Genomic DNA, 17,837 nt, shown 5'->3' on the forward strand with positions numbered 1-17,837 from the left:
ACAAACTGTATACATGAAGTATAATAAATTTAATATAGACAGCTGACATAATTCTTTGCATCAATAAATCTCTCTCTACAACCAAGTGTTTGCATAGAATATGCGAGGATTTTCATCATTGTTACCTCCAAAAACAAAGAAGAAAAAAAGGAACTACAGAAAGTAAGTTCAATGAGTTTCCAGTCATCACACGATGTCAAACAATAGTTTAATGTTATTTCCACATGTCTGATAGACCAAAAACACAGATCAAACGCTCACACCTCACATTTTGAAGAAAACCAAAAGAAATGAGCCCCAGCTTTAACTCAAAGCATTCAGTTTTTGTAATATGAATCCACGTAATCAAATTATCTGTTTTATTTACACAAATGTATACACACAGGAGACTCATCCAATATAGCTGTCACACACTGAAAGCTAAGTCACGTTATAGAGCGGACATGTAGTTTTATTATCAAAAAATATATGAAACATTTTGTGCTCCTCGTACAAAATCGTATACACGTTGTTTAGAAGTAACGTCCGTGTTAAGTAACATTTGGGAGAAGAGAAGAACGTTTAAATGCTATATCTTTTCCTGAACACTCAAAATAGCTGTAGATAAAACACACACAGGAAAAAAAAAATAAATGAAAAATCATCGAACACTATAATGAGCATGAAAACAAAAGAAGAATATATCCTAAAGTTTTGCTTTTAGTTGAGTTGTTCAATACACTGGGATATCAAACACATGTAACATATTTAACACACATCATTTAGCTAAAAATAATAGTGTTAAACAGTGCTAACACTTTAGTTGAAGGGGGTGTTTCAGCCTCATCTCAAGAGGAAACATTTATATTCTAACCTCACGGCAATTCATTACTTTTTGATTTAGTGGCTATTTTGTATAAATTCGTATGATCTTATTTGTAAAATTTTGTACGATTTGCTTATCTGTTTAGGGGTGGAGTTGGGTGCCAAGCCTCCTATTTACAATCGTAAATTAGTACGAATTGGCCACTAAACTGGCAAAATGTAAAATATTTACGTTTTCTCTGTAGATCAGGCTGGTTTTGTCAGTTTTGGGACTAAATTGTATGAATTCACTTGAATGGAAATTTACGATTTTTCAAAGGAGGTGTGGCATCACACTAAACCCCACTTAAACCCCACCTAAACCCAATCCCCATTGGAGAATGAGCCAATCATACTAAATTGTATTAAATATATCGTACAAAATACAAATTAGCCACTAAAACAAAAAGTTACCAGTTGCTGTGAGATAGTGTTGGGTGTTCATAAGACTGTCATGAAACCTTTTGTGACAAGTGGATAATTATGACAAGCGAACTTGATATAACCTTTGTCATGACAACTTGACATTATTAAGACTTGTCATAAATCTGTCAAAAACATGATTGTCATGAGGCCGTTGTATTTGTGTCATGAATTTCATAACAGCACCATTCCTAATTTTTTTATTTCAACTACAGTGGTATAAATTTCATCTGTTGTTCAAATGCTGTTAAAGTTTAATATTGCTGTTATATAATTATGAGAGCTTTGACACTTTTACTGAAGATTTTTAATGCCACATTAATGCTGTTCCACATGACAACTTGACATTACCAAGACATGTCATAAATCTGTCATAAACATAAATTTCATGATGCACGTTGTAAATTTTGTCGGAACAGCAACATTCATATATATATTATTTTTTACCTCAACTACAGTGGTATGAATTAAATTTGTTGTGAAAATGTTGTTTAAATATTAATATTGCTGTTATATAATTATGGGATTATTGATACTTTTACTGAGGATTTGTGATGCCACAATTTTATTCCACATGACAACTTGACATTACCAAGACATGTCATAAATCTGTCCTAAACATGACTATTGTAAGGCTGTTGTATTTGTGTCGTGAATTTCATTACAGCACCATTTTTTTACCTCAATTACAGTGGCATTACTGGAAGTTGTTGTTAAAATGTTGTTAAATATTAATATCGCTGTTATTTAATTCTGAGAGCATTGACACTTTTACTGATGATTTTTTTAATGCCACATTAATGTTGTTCCTCGTGACAACTTAAAATTGCCAAGACATGTCATAAATCTGTCATAAACATGACTATTATAAGGCTGTTGTATTTGTGTCGTGAATTTCATTACAGCACCATTTTTTTACCTCAATTACAGTGGCATTAATGGAAGTTGTTGTTAAAATGTTGTTAAATATTAATTAGGCTGTTATTTAATTCTGAGAGTATTGACACTTTAACTGAGGATTATTTTAATGCCACATTAATGTTGTTCCTCGCGACAACTTAAAATTACCAAGATATGTCATAAACCTGTCATAAACATGATTTTTATGAAGCCATTTTATTTGTGTCATGTATTTCATAACAGCAACATTAATATATATTTTTCAACTAGTGTGGAATAGATACAATTTGTTGTTAAAATGTTATTAATTATTAATATTGCTGTTATATAATTGTGAACATATTTTTAATGCCACATAAATTTTGTTCCAATGAAAAAAAAAGTTTTCCAGTACTGGGTTGCGGCTGGAAGAGCATCCACTGCATAAAACATATGCCGGAATAGTTGCCGGTTCATTCTGCTGTGGTGACCCTTGATAAATAAGGGACTAAGCTGAATGAAAATTAATACATAAAAAAAGTGATCAGACAAATATCCATGACACATTTATGGCCTCATGACAATCATGTTTATGACGGATTTATGACAAGTTATGTTGTCTATGCAAAGTCAAGTTGTCATAACAAACCCAACTGTGACCTATTTGTGTAAGTCCAGTTGTTTTAACAAAAAAACATCTCAAACAATGTGACTTATGCATTTAATTTGAGACTTAATAACATATAATTTACTTCATATTCCTAAAGTGTGTCATGACATGATTATAAAGGTGTCATGAATATTAATGCATCCTTCAAGTAAAGTGTTAGCAAAAAATTATAACAACTGGGTTGTCATGTGATGTCTGTCATTGGCTTCCATCTTCTAGTATCATGCAAGTGTCCATTAAAATAGCAATCAAGCATGCACACACACCACACAATCAAGTTTCAAAATCTCCTGAAAAATCAAAAGAGAATGAATATGATTAAGCCCTTCTGTGATGCTGTGTTGTTCCCCACAGAGTTCCCTGTGTTCCTGTCTCCTTTCACTACCCATAACATTTAGTGTGTTAATAGGATGTCAACAATTGCTAGGGGCTTCAGCTTTTTAAACGCAATGATCACAGCTGTCACTCCTCATCCCTTCAAATGTTGTGGGCAAGCGGCAATGAATTAAAGTGAGAATCACTTTAGTTACATCAGGGGATTTTCATTTCCCATTCACCATTTTTCAGATTTCAATAGAAGGTTTCCCAGTGGCGTGTGGCATGTAGTTATACGGTAGATAGGATTATTTATTTTGAAGGTCGGGTTGATCTAAAACATGTACTTTTTTTGCATTTTCATACTGGAATATGGCATATAGAGGTATGTCTGTTCAAGAGTTTGGAGTCAGCATTATTATAGTTTTGTTTTGTTTTTTATAGTTGTTTTTTATTTGTTTGTTTTGTATTCAATTTTCAATTCGTCATATTAGTGGCAAATTCGTAAAAGTTCAGTCGTATGAAAATGTATGATTTGCTCATCACCCAATAACGGTTGGGTGCTATGCCTCCTTTTTAAAATGGTACAGTTTCGTACGACTAAACTCATACAAATTAGCCGTTAAACTGACAAAACATAAGATACTTACGTTTTCTCGTGATATCCAGCTTGTTTTTTTTAGTTTTGTGGCTAAATTGCATTAAAGGAGACGTGGCACCTAATTGAACCCAACCCCTAAACCCTCATAGTAAAAGATAAAGGTGGGTTATAAATCTAAGATGGGCCATTTCAGCTTGATCTCGCAAGGAAATTTAAGTATCTTTTACATTTGTAAGTATAGTGGCAAATTCATATGAATTTGTAAGAATTCAGTCAAACGAAAATGTATGATTTTAAAAAGGAGACCTGGCACCCAACCCCGCCCTTAAACCCAACTGTTATTGAGGGCACGTGATGATTTTGCTAAGTAAAATGCGATCCTGGATTATCATCTATGTTGATCCTGGAACTTCAATTTTATTCAAAAATGTAATCCATACCTATGCCCTACCCCTAAACCCAAACATAACTGCAAATTATTCCCAAAATTATTTGCCTAAAATTAACATAAACAGTAAACCTAGATGATAATCCAGGAACTTGTCCTACTTAGTCAAATCAGTTTGACGATCATTAGGTGATGAGAAAATTGTACTAAATTGCACAAATGAGATTGTATGAATTCATACAAATTAGCCACGAAATGAAAAAGTTACGAAATGCCAAGAGATTGTGTTTTAGTTGATGGGGATGTTTCAGCCTCATCTCACGAGGAAACATTTCTATTTTACATATGAAATCTCACAGCAATTTGTTACTTTTTTTGATTTAGAAGCTAATTCACATGAATTCGCATGATCTAATTCTTACAATTTAGTATGATTTGCTCATCACGGTTGGGTTCCATGCTTTCATTTTAAAATCATACAATTTTGTACGACTGAACTCATACAAATACAAATACAAATTAGCCACTAAACTGACAAAACGTAAAATACTTATGTTTTCTTGAGATATCAGGCTGGTTTTGTGGCTAAATTGCATGAATTCAGTTGAATGGAAATGCACGTTTTTTAAAAGGAGACGTGGCACTTAATTAAACCCAACCCCTACACCCTCATAGGAAAAGACAAAGGCGGGTTATGAACTTAAAATGGGCCATTTCAGCCTGATTTCATAAGGAAACGTACATATTTAAGTTTTTTTTTTTACGTTTTGTCAGTTCAAGTGGCAAATTCGTCTGAATTCGTATATGTTCAGTGGCACGAAAATGTATGATTTTAAAAAGGAGACCTGGCATCCAACCTTGCCCCTAAACCCAACTGTTACTGAGGGCATGTCATGATTTTGCCAAGTAAAATGCGATCCTGGATTATCATCTATGTTGATCCTGGAACTTCAATTTTGTTCAAAAATGTAATCCATACCTATTCCCTACCCCTAAACCCAAACATAACAGCAAATTATTCCCAAAATTGTATGCCTAAACTTAACATAAACAGTAAACCTGTGCCTTAATTCTGATTGGCTAATTGGGATGTTGTTCCAAAATCAACATAATGGTAATCAAGGAACATGTCCCACTCGGTTGGCGGTCATTGGGCGATAAGCAAATCATACTAAATTGTATAAATGAGATTGCATGAATTCATACGTATTAGCCACTAAATCAAAAAGTTACGTATTGCCATGAGATTGTGTTTTTTTACCCATTCAAATGGGAATTTTATGTGGAATTTTCTGGGTTTATGTATGTTACCGCTACGATCTCGTATTACATCTTTAGCATCAACTAACATACGAGTGCAGTGCTTTTAATACCAAACACTATAGAATACATAAGACCTGTCACTTGTATAGTTTTAAATGAGGAAAAAATGCAACAATCAATATGGCTGTTCTAGCGATGGATTATTATTATTATAAGAAAAAATTATTGTAGACCAAATCAGCATATTAAAAAGGTTTCTGACCATGACAATGTGACTTGTTTTTAAATAAACAAACGTAGAAAACTTTTGAACTGTAATACAATTTTGCAACCCAGGCTCATTCTGTGTCTGTACCCCTATATACATTTCTGTAGAGCACCAAATACATTTCAGAAAGTACGATTTGTTATTTTAATTTTTTTTTTTTTTTCGCAAATTCACCAGAGGTTGCTGTGTACATTTTTTGAGATCACAAATTTCTCTCTCAAGTGCCATTTGCATCTGCTGTTCTTGCGTAAATCCACCAGAGGCCACTGTCGACTGACTGACCAACTGACTGATTGACTGACCGATCGACTGACCCACCCTTCTCCTTTCCTAAACCCAACTGATAGAGTTTTCAAAAGTACTGATTGATGGATGATGAGTCAGGAAGGTAAGACTTAATAAACCTATTTCTCTGCCATGAGTTGGGTCTAAAAAAACACACAACAGATAATTCTATAATCTAATTCTATAACATTTTTTGTATTATATAGAATTGTCTAGAGGATTCCATTCAATTGAAATTAATTTCTGTTATTTATTTAAAATTCATTTCCCTGCTGCCCACCTATTTTCCTAAACCCAACTAACAGTGTCTTCAAAAGCAATCCAGAAAAAGAAAAGCCCTCGGGGCAGCCTGATTTTTACCACATTTTCAGATTTTACCAAATTCTCACCCTGTTATTTACTTGTTTATTTATTCTTTTGGCATTTGTTTTTGTCTTACCTGCTTTCTGAAACCGTTTTACACCAGACTTGAACCCCATTGTCATGGTTAACTCTGCTCCAAATCACGAGACCACCAACAAACACCACGAGCAACTGGGCAAACTGGTAACAGCGGAAAAGCCGTTCATTTGGAGGTGAAGTGCTCAGCTGGTAAGCAAGAAAAGGAACAGCATCATACCGCCCCATAGCATTCATTTTAAAGACAAAATACAGCCATACATACCTCTGGATACATGTTTCGCAATCTTCATAAATGTATATAGGGGTACATTTTCAGAATGAGCCTATGTTGCCTATCATTGCTATGTTTTCAATCAAATGTGCAGCCTTTTTGAAAATAAAACACTTATTTTAGTCCAACTGACCCCAAACTTCCAAACAGAAGTGTGTGTGTGTGTGTATTTATGAACGAACGAAACTTGAATAAAACATGTATTTATTCATAATTTCATTAAATGATTTACAAAATCATTTTCGATTTTCATCAGCTTCCTACTTTTTGACAGCTATTCTTTTTTGGTTTTGAGTGTCTCTAGTTTGTTAAGAGCTCAATAACACAATACGAGCAAAAATCAGACTTAATAATACACACAAAAACATCCACACATCAAACTCGTCTTTTTTCACTCTGTGCCAAGCCAACAAAAAACAACAAAATAAAATGCATTTAAATAAAACCAGAAATGATTTCTTCTCCTTTTCACATTAAAGCAAACAAATCTCTATGTAAGTTTGGGGTTAAATGGGGTTTTTCAAACTTTTTTATTATTATTATTTAAATGCAGTTAAAAATAAGTTAACTAGGGAGCAAAAGGCAAGTAACTTCAACACAAGTCTCCTTGTCTAAAGAAAAGTCAGTGGGGTGTGCTTCTTGCCACGAGTGCATTGAATTAAGGCACAGAAATCGTCTTTTTCAACAGAGTGTTTATGTGTGTGTGCACACACGGGTTCCCTCCCGGTGCGAGCACAGTTTGGATAACAGGTGATCACCGTCACGAGACGTGTCCCAGATGGAGAACTGTAGATGCGGGACTCCAGTAATCATACAAAATGTGATGTTACAAAGAGTGTATCTGTTTTATTTATGTGGCGTACACAAGATTAAAGCACCCACGATACTTTCCTCAGCAAAAAAAATATATATCGTCTGTTTCTGAGTGAAAAAAGAGGACGCCGACGAGTACAAGCGAGGTATGAATCTGAATGTCCGTCTGTCATGGTGTGTTTCTGGTGATCACCTTAAAGGTCTCAGCCAGCCTCAAACATGGTTTTACAAAGTATTTTCAAGAATCTTTTGAGGAAATCCTTTTAGACGTTGGATTCTTTGAGAGGATCGAGTCTTGTGTATGAGTTTTGTAGTGTTTGTGTGTGGGTGGAAGTGAGTTTGTTAGTGTTTAGAGGCATAAGTTGCTGCTCATCTGGCAAGTAGAGCCAGTTCCTGCTTGTGATAAGAAGAGTTTTCCGTTGGGACAGACACACACCTCAAAGACAGTCTGTCTCGGTCCAGAGGTGGAGGCTTTTCCCTCTGGCAGACGTGGGAGCTTGATTTTGCTGGCGTCCAAGCTGATCTGAAGAGAGAAGAGAGGAAGATCTGAAATGGACTGCATCGTTTCATAGAAAATTACATAATCAAGCTTTCACTCTTTAAAAAAAATATAAAAAAATAATTAATTACTAACTTACTTTTATTTATTTATTTATTTATTTACTTGTTTATTTATTTTGTTTATTGATTTATTTTTTATTTATTCAATTTAGATTGGAAGTGACTTTCAGCATATGAGAATGATTTATGAATAATTGCAATTGCTGCTGAAAATGTTAAGAATAAACTCTATTTTATTTTATTTTATCTTTATTTTATTTTATCATCACAGCATATGAGAAAGATGTATGATGAATGATAATTGCTGCTGAAAATTGCAAGAATAAATTTATTTATTTATTTATTTATTTATTTATTTATTTATTTATCTAAAAATACAATTGTACCATTTTTTAAATTAATTAATTACCTACATTTTGTACATTTGTCTACATTTAAAATTAAAGTTTCTAAATTCATGCCACCTTCTCAAAAAAGTCCAAAATATATATTTTATATATTTTACTTTAACTGAACTAGGAAAACAATATGTGAGGATATCACAATGGTTTATAATAATGGATAATAATAATTTTATACTACTACTACTACTACTACTACTACTACAATTAATAATAATAATAATAATAATAATAATAATAATAATATATTACCACTAAATAAAACTGATGGAAAAAATGTTTTAAATGAAGGATTAAGATGTTTTTAAATAGATCATTATATAATCGTTTACTCAAAAAGGTAAACCTGTTGTATTTACTTACATTTCAGCATATAATGTATATTCAGTATATAATGCCACACAATTCTTTAGAAATGATTGACTGTTTATATTAATAATTATTGATATACTGTTTGGTCATTTTATTTTCCTTGGTACCAACTAATTATTAATGCTTCTTATGATCAACATTTCCTGCTTAATATAGTTTTGTTTATTTATTGTTTTGAGATCATAACCTGATTTTATTTCAGATTTGTATTATTCATATACTTATTGTGAGTTATTACAATACTAATATTGTCAGTTTTGATCAATTTACTTGTGCAAATAAACAAAAATTATAAAAAAAGATTTTATACACAATTTGCTAAATATATACACAATTTATTTATTTTTTTAGACTGGAAAAGACTGTCAGTCCAGCATATTAGAATAATTTCTAAATGATAATGGCTTCTGAAAATGAATAAATAATATTTATTTATTTATTTATTGGTTTGTTTGTTTGTTTGTTTGTTTGTTTAAAAATAAACTTTTTTTATTTTATTAATTGCAGTTTTTTAAAGAAATACAACTTTAACCCAACAGTTGGGTTTGTGCAAATTTTAAATATTAGCTTATAAATTCGGTGCACCTTCCATGAACAGAGTGCAAAATTTCTGTCACATGCACATGCATGTATATGTTTAATATTTTGAATATTTTACTTTAACTAAAAGAAGAAAACTATATTTTTAGATATCACAATGGTTTATAATAACAGATAAATATATTATCACTAAATTAAACCGATGCAAAAAAGTGTTTAAATAAATAATTAAAAATGTTTTTAAAAAATGACTAAAGAAAAAAAAAATTTAAAAAGGTAAACCTGTAATTTTATAACTTAAATTTCAGTAATATATAATGCTACATAATCCTACAGAAATAATTTATTGTTTATATAGATAATTGTTGATATGATGTTTGGTACATTTATTTTACTTGGTACCCAACATTTAATAATGTTTCTTATGATCAACATTTGCTTTATTTCTTGACTTCATAACCTGATTTTATTATACTTTTTATTATTATTTGTACACTTATTGTGAGTTATTACAATTCTGATATTGTCAGTTTTGATCAGTTTACATGCGCCACAAAAAAAAAAAAAAAAGACGACAGACAATTTGTTAAATTAAACACACATTGTTTGTTTATTCATTTATTTATTTAGACTGGATGTAAGCATATGAGAAGGATTTCTGAATTACAATGGCTGCTAAAAATGACAAGAATAAACTGTTTATTTATATAGACTTGAAGTGAATATCAATTCAGCATATGAGAATAATTTCTGAATAATAATGGCTGCTGAAAATGACAAAAATAAACAACATTTATTTATTTATTTATGTATGTATTTATTTATTTATTTATTCTGAAAGTATCAACTCAGCATATGAGAATAATTTCTGAATGACAATAGCTGCTGAAAATGACAAGAATAAAAAATATTTATTTATTTGTTTATTTATTTATTTATTTATTTAAACTGGAAGTGTATATCAACATGAATTTGACATACATGCTAGAGAGAGGAATATAAGGTGGCATGTGTCAAAAAGTTTGATTGATGACCGCCACGCCCCTTTTAGGGCGGGGCTTTCGGTGTAAACCCCGCCCCTTTCCGTTAATTAGATTCTTATCAGTTGAATTAAATTAATAATTCCGGTAATCAGATTCTTATCAGTTGAATTAAATTAATAATTCCGGTAATTAGATTCTTATCAGTTGAATTAAATTAATAATTCCGTTAATTAGATTCTTATCAATTGAATAAAATTAATATTTCCGTTAATTAGATTCTTATCAATTGAATAAAATTAATAATTCCGATATTATTACATTAAAATGAGATATTTTAATATTATGAAATAGATTTTAATGAAATAAATTATACCAACCGTTATTAAAACTATATTATTAACTAATTTACAGTAATATATTTTAATTATTGTAATCAATGCAGATATTATAATTATACAATATTATATTGTCATTATTGTTTTAAATTATGTTATTATAATTAAATTATAATATATTATGTTAATATATTATGTTAGAATTAATAAACTAAGGTATATGCAGCGCTGTGTTGCCTTTGCTCTGTTATGGTCTGAACTGCGTGTCTGTGTATGTGTGTGCGTCTCTCCGGCTCGGGGTGTGGGTGTGTCGAGAGGCTCTGGCTGTGCCTGTGTGTGTGTGTGTGTGTGTGTGTGCGGGAAATTTGAACCGGTTGAAGCGTGTCTGAGAAAGATAAAATACATCTGATGACTGTTACGCCGTATGCGTGTATCTGATAAGCGAACATTATGACATCGGTTGTTAAATAAAACGCAAACGTCCGTTTACATGGTTATCGTTCAGTCCGGCTCTTTCCGGCTGTTTAAGCGTGAGACGTTGTGTTTGTGCGTGCGTCTGTCTCTCTGATAGGACTGTCGGTGTGGAGAGTGGCTCTGGCTGTGTGTCTGTCTGTGTCTATCTCGTTGTGTGTTTGTGCGTGTGTGTGTCTGTGTGTTGTGTGTACACTTCTGGGTCTGGTTTTGTCTGCTTGAAGTCACACACACAGTATTTAATGAATCTGCCTTTATTATTGCTCATTAATAGGTTATGTTGTTTTTCACATTATTTCTACATTAAACCAATACAAATTTTAAGACAGACAAAAGAGCATCAGTCATATCATTTTAATATATCAATGTTGGAACTATCAAATAAAAATATGTTTACAATAGTAATCCATTAAATAACAAATCTTAATCTGTATTGACTACAAATTGTCACAACTTGTAAAACTATTTAATCTAAAAATGTAATGTTCTATACTGTTGGTTGAAAATCACAGATGTAAATTCAAGTTGTCTTTGTGATTAATGAAAACTGAATGATTTTCTTTTGACTAACACATTCTCAATATATTTACAAGTATGTTCTGTAATTTATGGCACACATTGTAGTACGAATAATCTAAAAAACTTAATGTTTTTCATCACTAGTGTAGATTTGAAAATAAACATAAAATATTTACTATAAGAACTTATCAGTCTTTAGACAGTATCGATATTTCTGTTTCAAAAAGTAAACAAAATGTATGTATTACTCGTAGTAATTGTTAAACTCACAATCCAAGCCATGTAACTTAGTTATGGAATTTTGGTATTTCAAACTGATTTGAATGAATTAAAAATACTTGATATTATAAAGAAAAAATGGATTATTTCAAATATAAAACAAAATATAAACAAGCATTTATTTTCAGTTTTATCTAAAAACAGTACAGCTCTGGCCCCCAGTTAACTTTACTTAATATTGAACAGTAAAAATGTATTAGTTTAACTACTGGATGCAGCATTTATACAGTATGTTCACATAACAGTGACAAGTCAAGTAAGTCTACAAATTTGTCAAAATTTGTCAAGTTTACAAGTAGTTCTTGAAAGTAGACTGAGCAAATGATGCTTTTCTTTGACCATTAGATTTAGATGAATCAAGATTATTGACACTACCCAAATTTTGTAGTGAGTCTATGTTTCTTTAAACTGAATGTTTTTCATTGACATACACATTTTCAAATGAACAATCTAAAATCTAACTGAATGTTTTTCTCTCAGAACATAAAACGTTATCATACGGAAAAATGGTGTTTAAAATACTATTGATTAAACTTAACGCATGACTAGAGTTTTGTTTTTACAAACAATAGTATTGAAATAATTCAAGCTTATGATTTTGCACTCTGTTGCACTTTTTCAACACAAAATGTAAGCTTTTTATGCATGTGCTAAAAATCCGTAATTTTGCGCCACTGTCAGAGTTTGTATGTTACAAAGCATACTTGCTTTTAAAACTGTCGATTCACCGAATTTACTTAATGTTGTTCCCTTTCTTCTGGAGTTTTTAAGAACATCAATGTTTCATTTAAGGGAAAAAAAAATGTGATGTTTTGAAATACAATGGTTACATCAATATGGTCCAATGAGAGTTAGAATTTCTGGGTTTCATGATATGGGAATATTTTTAACTTCTAATGTGTCCCAAGTAACATTAATAACAACACTTAGCTACAGTTATTTGTTTCATAGTTGAATGCTACACGCTATACTGTCAACAAAGCACATTAATATCAAAAAAGTAAATGCATTTTAATTTATGAATACTTTGCAGTAAACTTTAATGCTTTAATAAGTTTATTTTATCAACCCTTGAATGCAGGATGTTTTTTGAAACATTTCAGTATACTTTATGACCACTGCCATCTCACCAAATGATTTGACCTAATTCAAGCAGCCATTTTCTGCTGCACTTTTTAACACAAAATGTCTTTGCAAACTTTTTGCATATACGTAACAAGTCTGTAATTTTACACAACTCTCATAGCATCTGTTATGAAGCATACAGTAAAAGTCGTAATAACCATTTCTACTGCCAATTGTCTTTTGTTGTCTTAATTCTTAATAATATATTTTTTTTCACGAGAACTATGAATCTACAAAACTAAATTTAATACTTGCCACTAAATCCGCATTAATATGTTTTTGCAACAGTGTCTAATGTACAGTGTATTGAAAATATTTTCTTTTCAACTGTCGTGAAAGTTTGAGTTGTAAATGTTTTGGATTTAAACCGGTGACAACCAACAATATTATGTATACCTTTTATTTATACACTTTTTCAAATGAATGAGAAATTATGAAATTGTACGTCAATTGTACAACAATTTTTAGGTTGTCTTTCCAAACTGACTACAAAACCGTTACACATGAGAAGTGTGTGTTATTGAGATGTCTTAAACGACGACCGACTTTATTAAATGATCTGCAGTTTATACCTTTTTGCTTTAAACAAGTAACCAGTCCTTGACACACTATGCAACATTTTTAATTTTCTAAATATGTAAATATTCATTTGGCATAAATATAGGACTTTAATAAATTTGGACAATATTTCTATTATTTGTTTCACACTGTCATGTTTAGCATCTAGCTCATTTTCCTACTATTTACAGTACAGGCATAGACACTTTTCAGAACAAGCAATAGGTCATTTATACCGCTAGACTTTTAATGCACCAATTAACACTTGGCCAATCTTGCGACTTTACTTTAAGTTAATATTTTGTATGTAAACCTGATCCTGTAAATTTAATCCAAAATTTAAAAAATGACTAGGAAACGCCAAGCAGGTTATTTTTTCTTTATAAATACTTGTAGAATTGAAAATCTACTTAGTTACATTAAAACATTTTACATGTTTAACACAAAATAATAAGTTCACTTAAGCTGAAAAACGTTTTATTTCAAACACATATACACTGAAATAGAGTAGTACATAATGAACAAATATGACTTGCATAACAAACAAATCAACTAAAAAATATATAAATATATACAGTCATACATTGAAAAACAGGGTACACCAGAACAATAACGACATTACTGAATATCTAACCAACAAAGAAATGCTGCTAAAAGCATTCTGTCATGTTCTAGAATGTGGTTGGTCAAAACGTCCACAATCTCAGCAATAGTTGTTATTTTGTTTTGTGAAACTAGTGACACACAAATATCTGTTATATATGTAGACATACATAGAACCTGCGTTATTCCCATCCCATCACTCAATTCAGTCAACACCTCCAGAATTTTTGTAATAGTTGCACAGACAGCACCATTGCTACAAACACACAGGTGTGTCAATTGATTTATCGTATCGGCCCATGAGTTTAAGGCCCCTCTCACAACGTCCATTTCTCTCTTGAGATTTTTTACACGTTTGCCATCTCCTATACAATCATGATTAGAACCACACGCATCATTAATGATCTTCTCCAGAAGAAAGACCATATGGTCCCTATAATGCTGTTTAAACATGTCATCCACAATAGACCTTATTTGACAATCAGGCCATTCATGCGCATCACCGTCAGCATTTTGAGAACAATAGCAATCCGCCATCTTTGCAACGGGCTGTCAGAAGAAATCAGAAAATATTTTTTAGAGAAATTTTTTATTACAATACAAAGTATGTCCCATAATCGGTGTAGATCATATGCAGTAATACCTTATAGATGATGCTGGTGTCCTTAAACAGCGATAGTTCAGTCTTATAGTTCAGTGCAAACAAGACCAAAGTAGGATCTGTTGTCCTCAGAGATAGTACCTTTTTATGTCTTTAATCTTTTTACTCCTGATCAATGGGTTCTTGTAGAAAGTTCTGGTATCTGTGACTGTACCCAAAAGCATTAGCCTACTCCTTGTAGCTAGTAGTAACAATGGGTCGCTTTACCTACACATTCAATCAGGCCCACCTTCACTTACTGGGCAGTACTATGAACATCTGCCATGATGTCATAAAAGTCATGAATAAACATTTAGTTGACAACTTTTCATTTATTTAAGACATAGGTGTGATGATGTAGGGATACCTATTTTGCTAAAACTATACAGGGTCATACCATAAATATATTCACAATGAAAGATTTTAGAGAACTAACAATATAGATTTTTACATTTCATGGAAGTTTTAGGTTGACAAAATATAATGCTCAGCTGAAGACATTTCAAAACTGGTTGCTACACAAAAAGGTCTGTAAAATAAATTTGAATGTTTTTATGCAAATATGTACTCGCTTTTCAACATTTTTGTGCAGTCTGAATTGTTTATTATAGTCATCTATTTGGTTTCCTATTACGGCTCAAATCAATCACATATTTAATTAATAATTAGCATCTTTCTTGATAGTGTTTTTTTTTAAAGAATGATTGAGAAGAAATACGCTTACATCTACACTTACATGTTTGTTTGGAATTAAAAATGTAATGATACAAGACACTCTATTTATTTTAAGTGAAATATACTTGTAAGAAAATACAATTACGTTTATGAAATATCCCATATAACTTATTACAATGCCTTTGAGATAAAGAAAGAGATAAAGTTTAAGAGACGGTATCCATAATTGCTTATTAGGTTAAAAATATTTTTAAAAGTCGAGTTTGGTTAAAAATCTAGGCCTACTAAATTGGATCTGTTTAAACATAAAGAAGTTAAAGTTATGCTTTATACGTTCTGGTGATATATGAACATACACTTTAGCATTACTATAATATAGATAATCTACGAGTACCAACATTCACCAATCTGACACAAACTTTACAAAAACTGTTTGCACAAGTATTTTAGTTTTATTGTTACGTTATGTGACACTAAATCTATTTTCAGACCTATAATTTTAGTGAAATACTTATAATAAAATTGAAATTACAAGCTTATAAATGTAGTTAAACATCATGTGCTTGACATCTTGTTAAATAGTTAAAGCTACTGATTGTGCTAATTGAATATTTAGCATTTTATTTAGCATATTTAGCCATTTTAAATCTGTCAGGGTATGTAAAGCTGTCGCCTCTGCCTTGTTTGGTTGTGATTGTGGAATATTTCCACAAATTGAAAGATTAAAGTTTTTTTTATTTATTATTCTGCAACTTTGATGCAACATTGTAAAAGTGGTAAAAATATACAAAAGTACATATCTGTTTTTTAAAAGCAGACAGTCGGCAAAGAACTGCATGCAACCGATTCCTGGGGCAAACCTTTTGTTTTGCTGTAAATCTACAATATTTTAAGGTGCAGCATGTAAGCATACAACTTACAAATAACTGACTAATTGCACTATGTACAGTGAGAATTAGGTCTATGACATTATTTGTCTAAGACATGTATTATTAACTATAAGTGTGACATTTCAAGTGTAATAAATGAGTATATAGCAGAAAACAACTAGTCTCGTATGTCATGTTTGTGTTCAGAGGTCTAAAAATTACTCAAAAATGCTACTCAAGTGTAAGATTAAACAATGTGGTGAAAATTGTACACATATAAAGGTATAATCATTTGAATGTTAACATACTGAGTAAAACAAAGTGTGCTACATTTAAATAGTACTTGTGTTATTGTAAAAAAAAAACAGCAAGATTTAATTCATAGATTGTTGTTTAAACTTTAAAAACTCTCACAACACAGCATTAATGAATGACATACAACGCTTTATCCTACTTTAGAACCGTATGTGTTTAATTGTATTTAATTATCAAGCTACAGGCACTAAATATAAATTATTCATCATGCCTGAAGTTGTAAAACCCATGAATTAACTTGTGCAGATGTTGATTTGATAAAGTCAAGCCTTTTGCGGGGTCAAAACAACAAAGTCAAGATTTCCATGTTTACTGTGTTCTTTTCAGTATAGTATACTGTAAAGGTATAATTTCAAGTGTGACAGTAGTAAACATTAAGCACACAGCTAAATATAACATTTTTATTTGTACATCCTGTCAACTTATAAGAATAGTAGTTCACTTTAACTTGTAGTAAATAAATAGTTTGTGATGGAATGACGTGATGGAATGATGCATTTATGACAGCATTTAAACCATCCGTGTGCTTATGCAAACACACACACACAACCCACAAAGACCTGTCGGTGCTGTGTGCTCGATGCTTCAACACTTGGAGCACAGGTCCAACCAGTTTAGCGATATTATTTCTAATCATAAACTGTAGTATCTGTAAGAATTGAAATATTGCAAATATTCTGATATCTTTGACAATTCAAAACATGAGCTGAAAACAGAGACTGGTAACTTCACAACCCAGCAAGGGGGAATGCGGGAAAAACCAGTTCCTGCTGCATTTGCATCTGAGTATGCTGAAACTCAGCTTCATCCCCCCAAACCAAACTGACTTTAACTATCATGTTTGATATCATTTGAAATGTCTCAGTGCGATTGGTACAATGGTCTCCTTCTCTCAGAAACAGACATAATCAACACAATAAATATATAACTTCAGGCTTCTTTTGAACCACTGTGAGGGGTGTGACTTTTTCCTTTTGTTATACACACACACCCCCTTCCTTGAGGGAATTCTTGGATTACTTAAGGTAAGGTTTGAGAAAGGCTCAGGACGATTCTGCCTACCCAGATCAGCCCATAACATGGAGCCTAGGCTCCACGTTATGTAAAATTTACACGTTATGTAAAAGGTCAGGTATGCATCTTTTCATCTTGGATTTATCTTTGATAATT

At 31.6% G+C, this 17,837-nt stretch overlaps 3 protein-coding genes across 6 annotated transcripts in view; 1 reads left to right on the forward strand and 2 right to left on the reverse strand.

Annotated features, from left to right (window-relative positions):
• The window catches only part of LOC147838928 (uncharacterized), a 619,529-nt gene that overhangs the window by 35,860 nt on the left and 565,832 nt on the right, over nucleotides 1-17,837 (reverse strand). The gene's annotated exons all lie outside the window — the stretch shown is intronic.
• The window catches only part of LOC147838929 (uncharacterized), a 188,234-nt gene that overhangs the window by 35,860 nt on the left and 134,537 nt on the right, over nucleotides 1-17,837 (forward strand). The gene's annotated exons all lie outside the window — the stretch shown is intronic.
• The window catches only part of sgcd (sarcoglycan, delta (dystrophin-associated glycoprotein)), a 407,777-nt gene continuing 390,129 nt past the window's right edge, over nucleotides 190-17,837 (reverse strand). For 2 of the 4 annotated variants that reach the window (XM_087299219.1, XM_087299218.1), the window contains exon 8: nucleotides 190-7,944. In XM_087299219.1, the coding sequence (XP_087155345.1) occupies nucleotides 7,771-7,944 (174 nt within the window). In that variant the 3' untranslated portion in view covers nucleotides 190-7,770. 4 annotated transcript variants of the gene reach the window in all.

The sequence above is a fragment of the Danio rerio genome, chromosome 21, assembly GCF_052040795.2.
Source record: "Danio rerio strain M-AB ecotype USA chromosome 21, GRCz13ab, whole genome shotgun sequence".
NCBI lineage: Eukaryota > Metazoa > Chordata > Actinopteri > Cypriniformes > Danionidae > Danio > Danio rerio.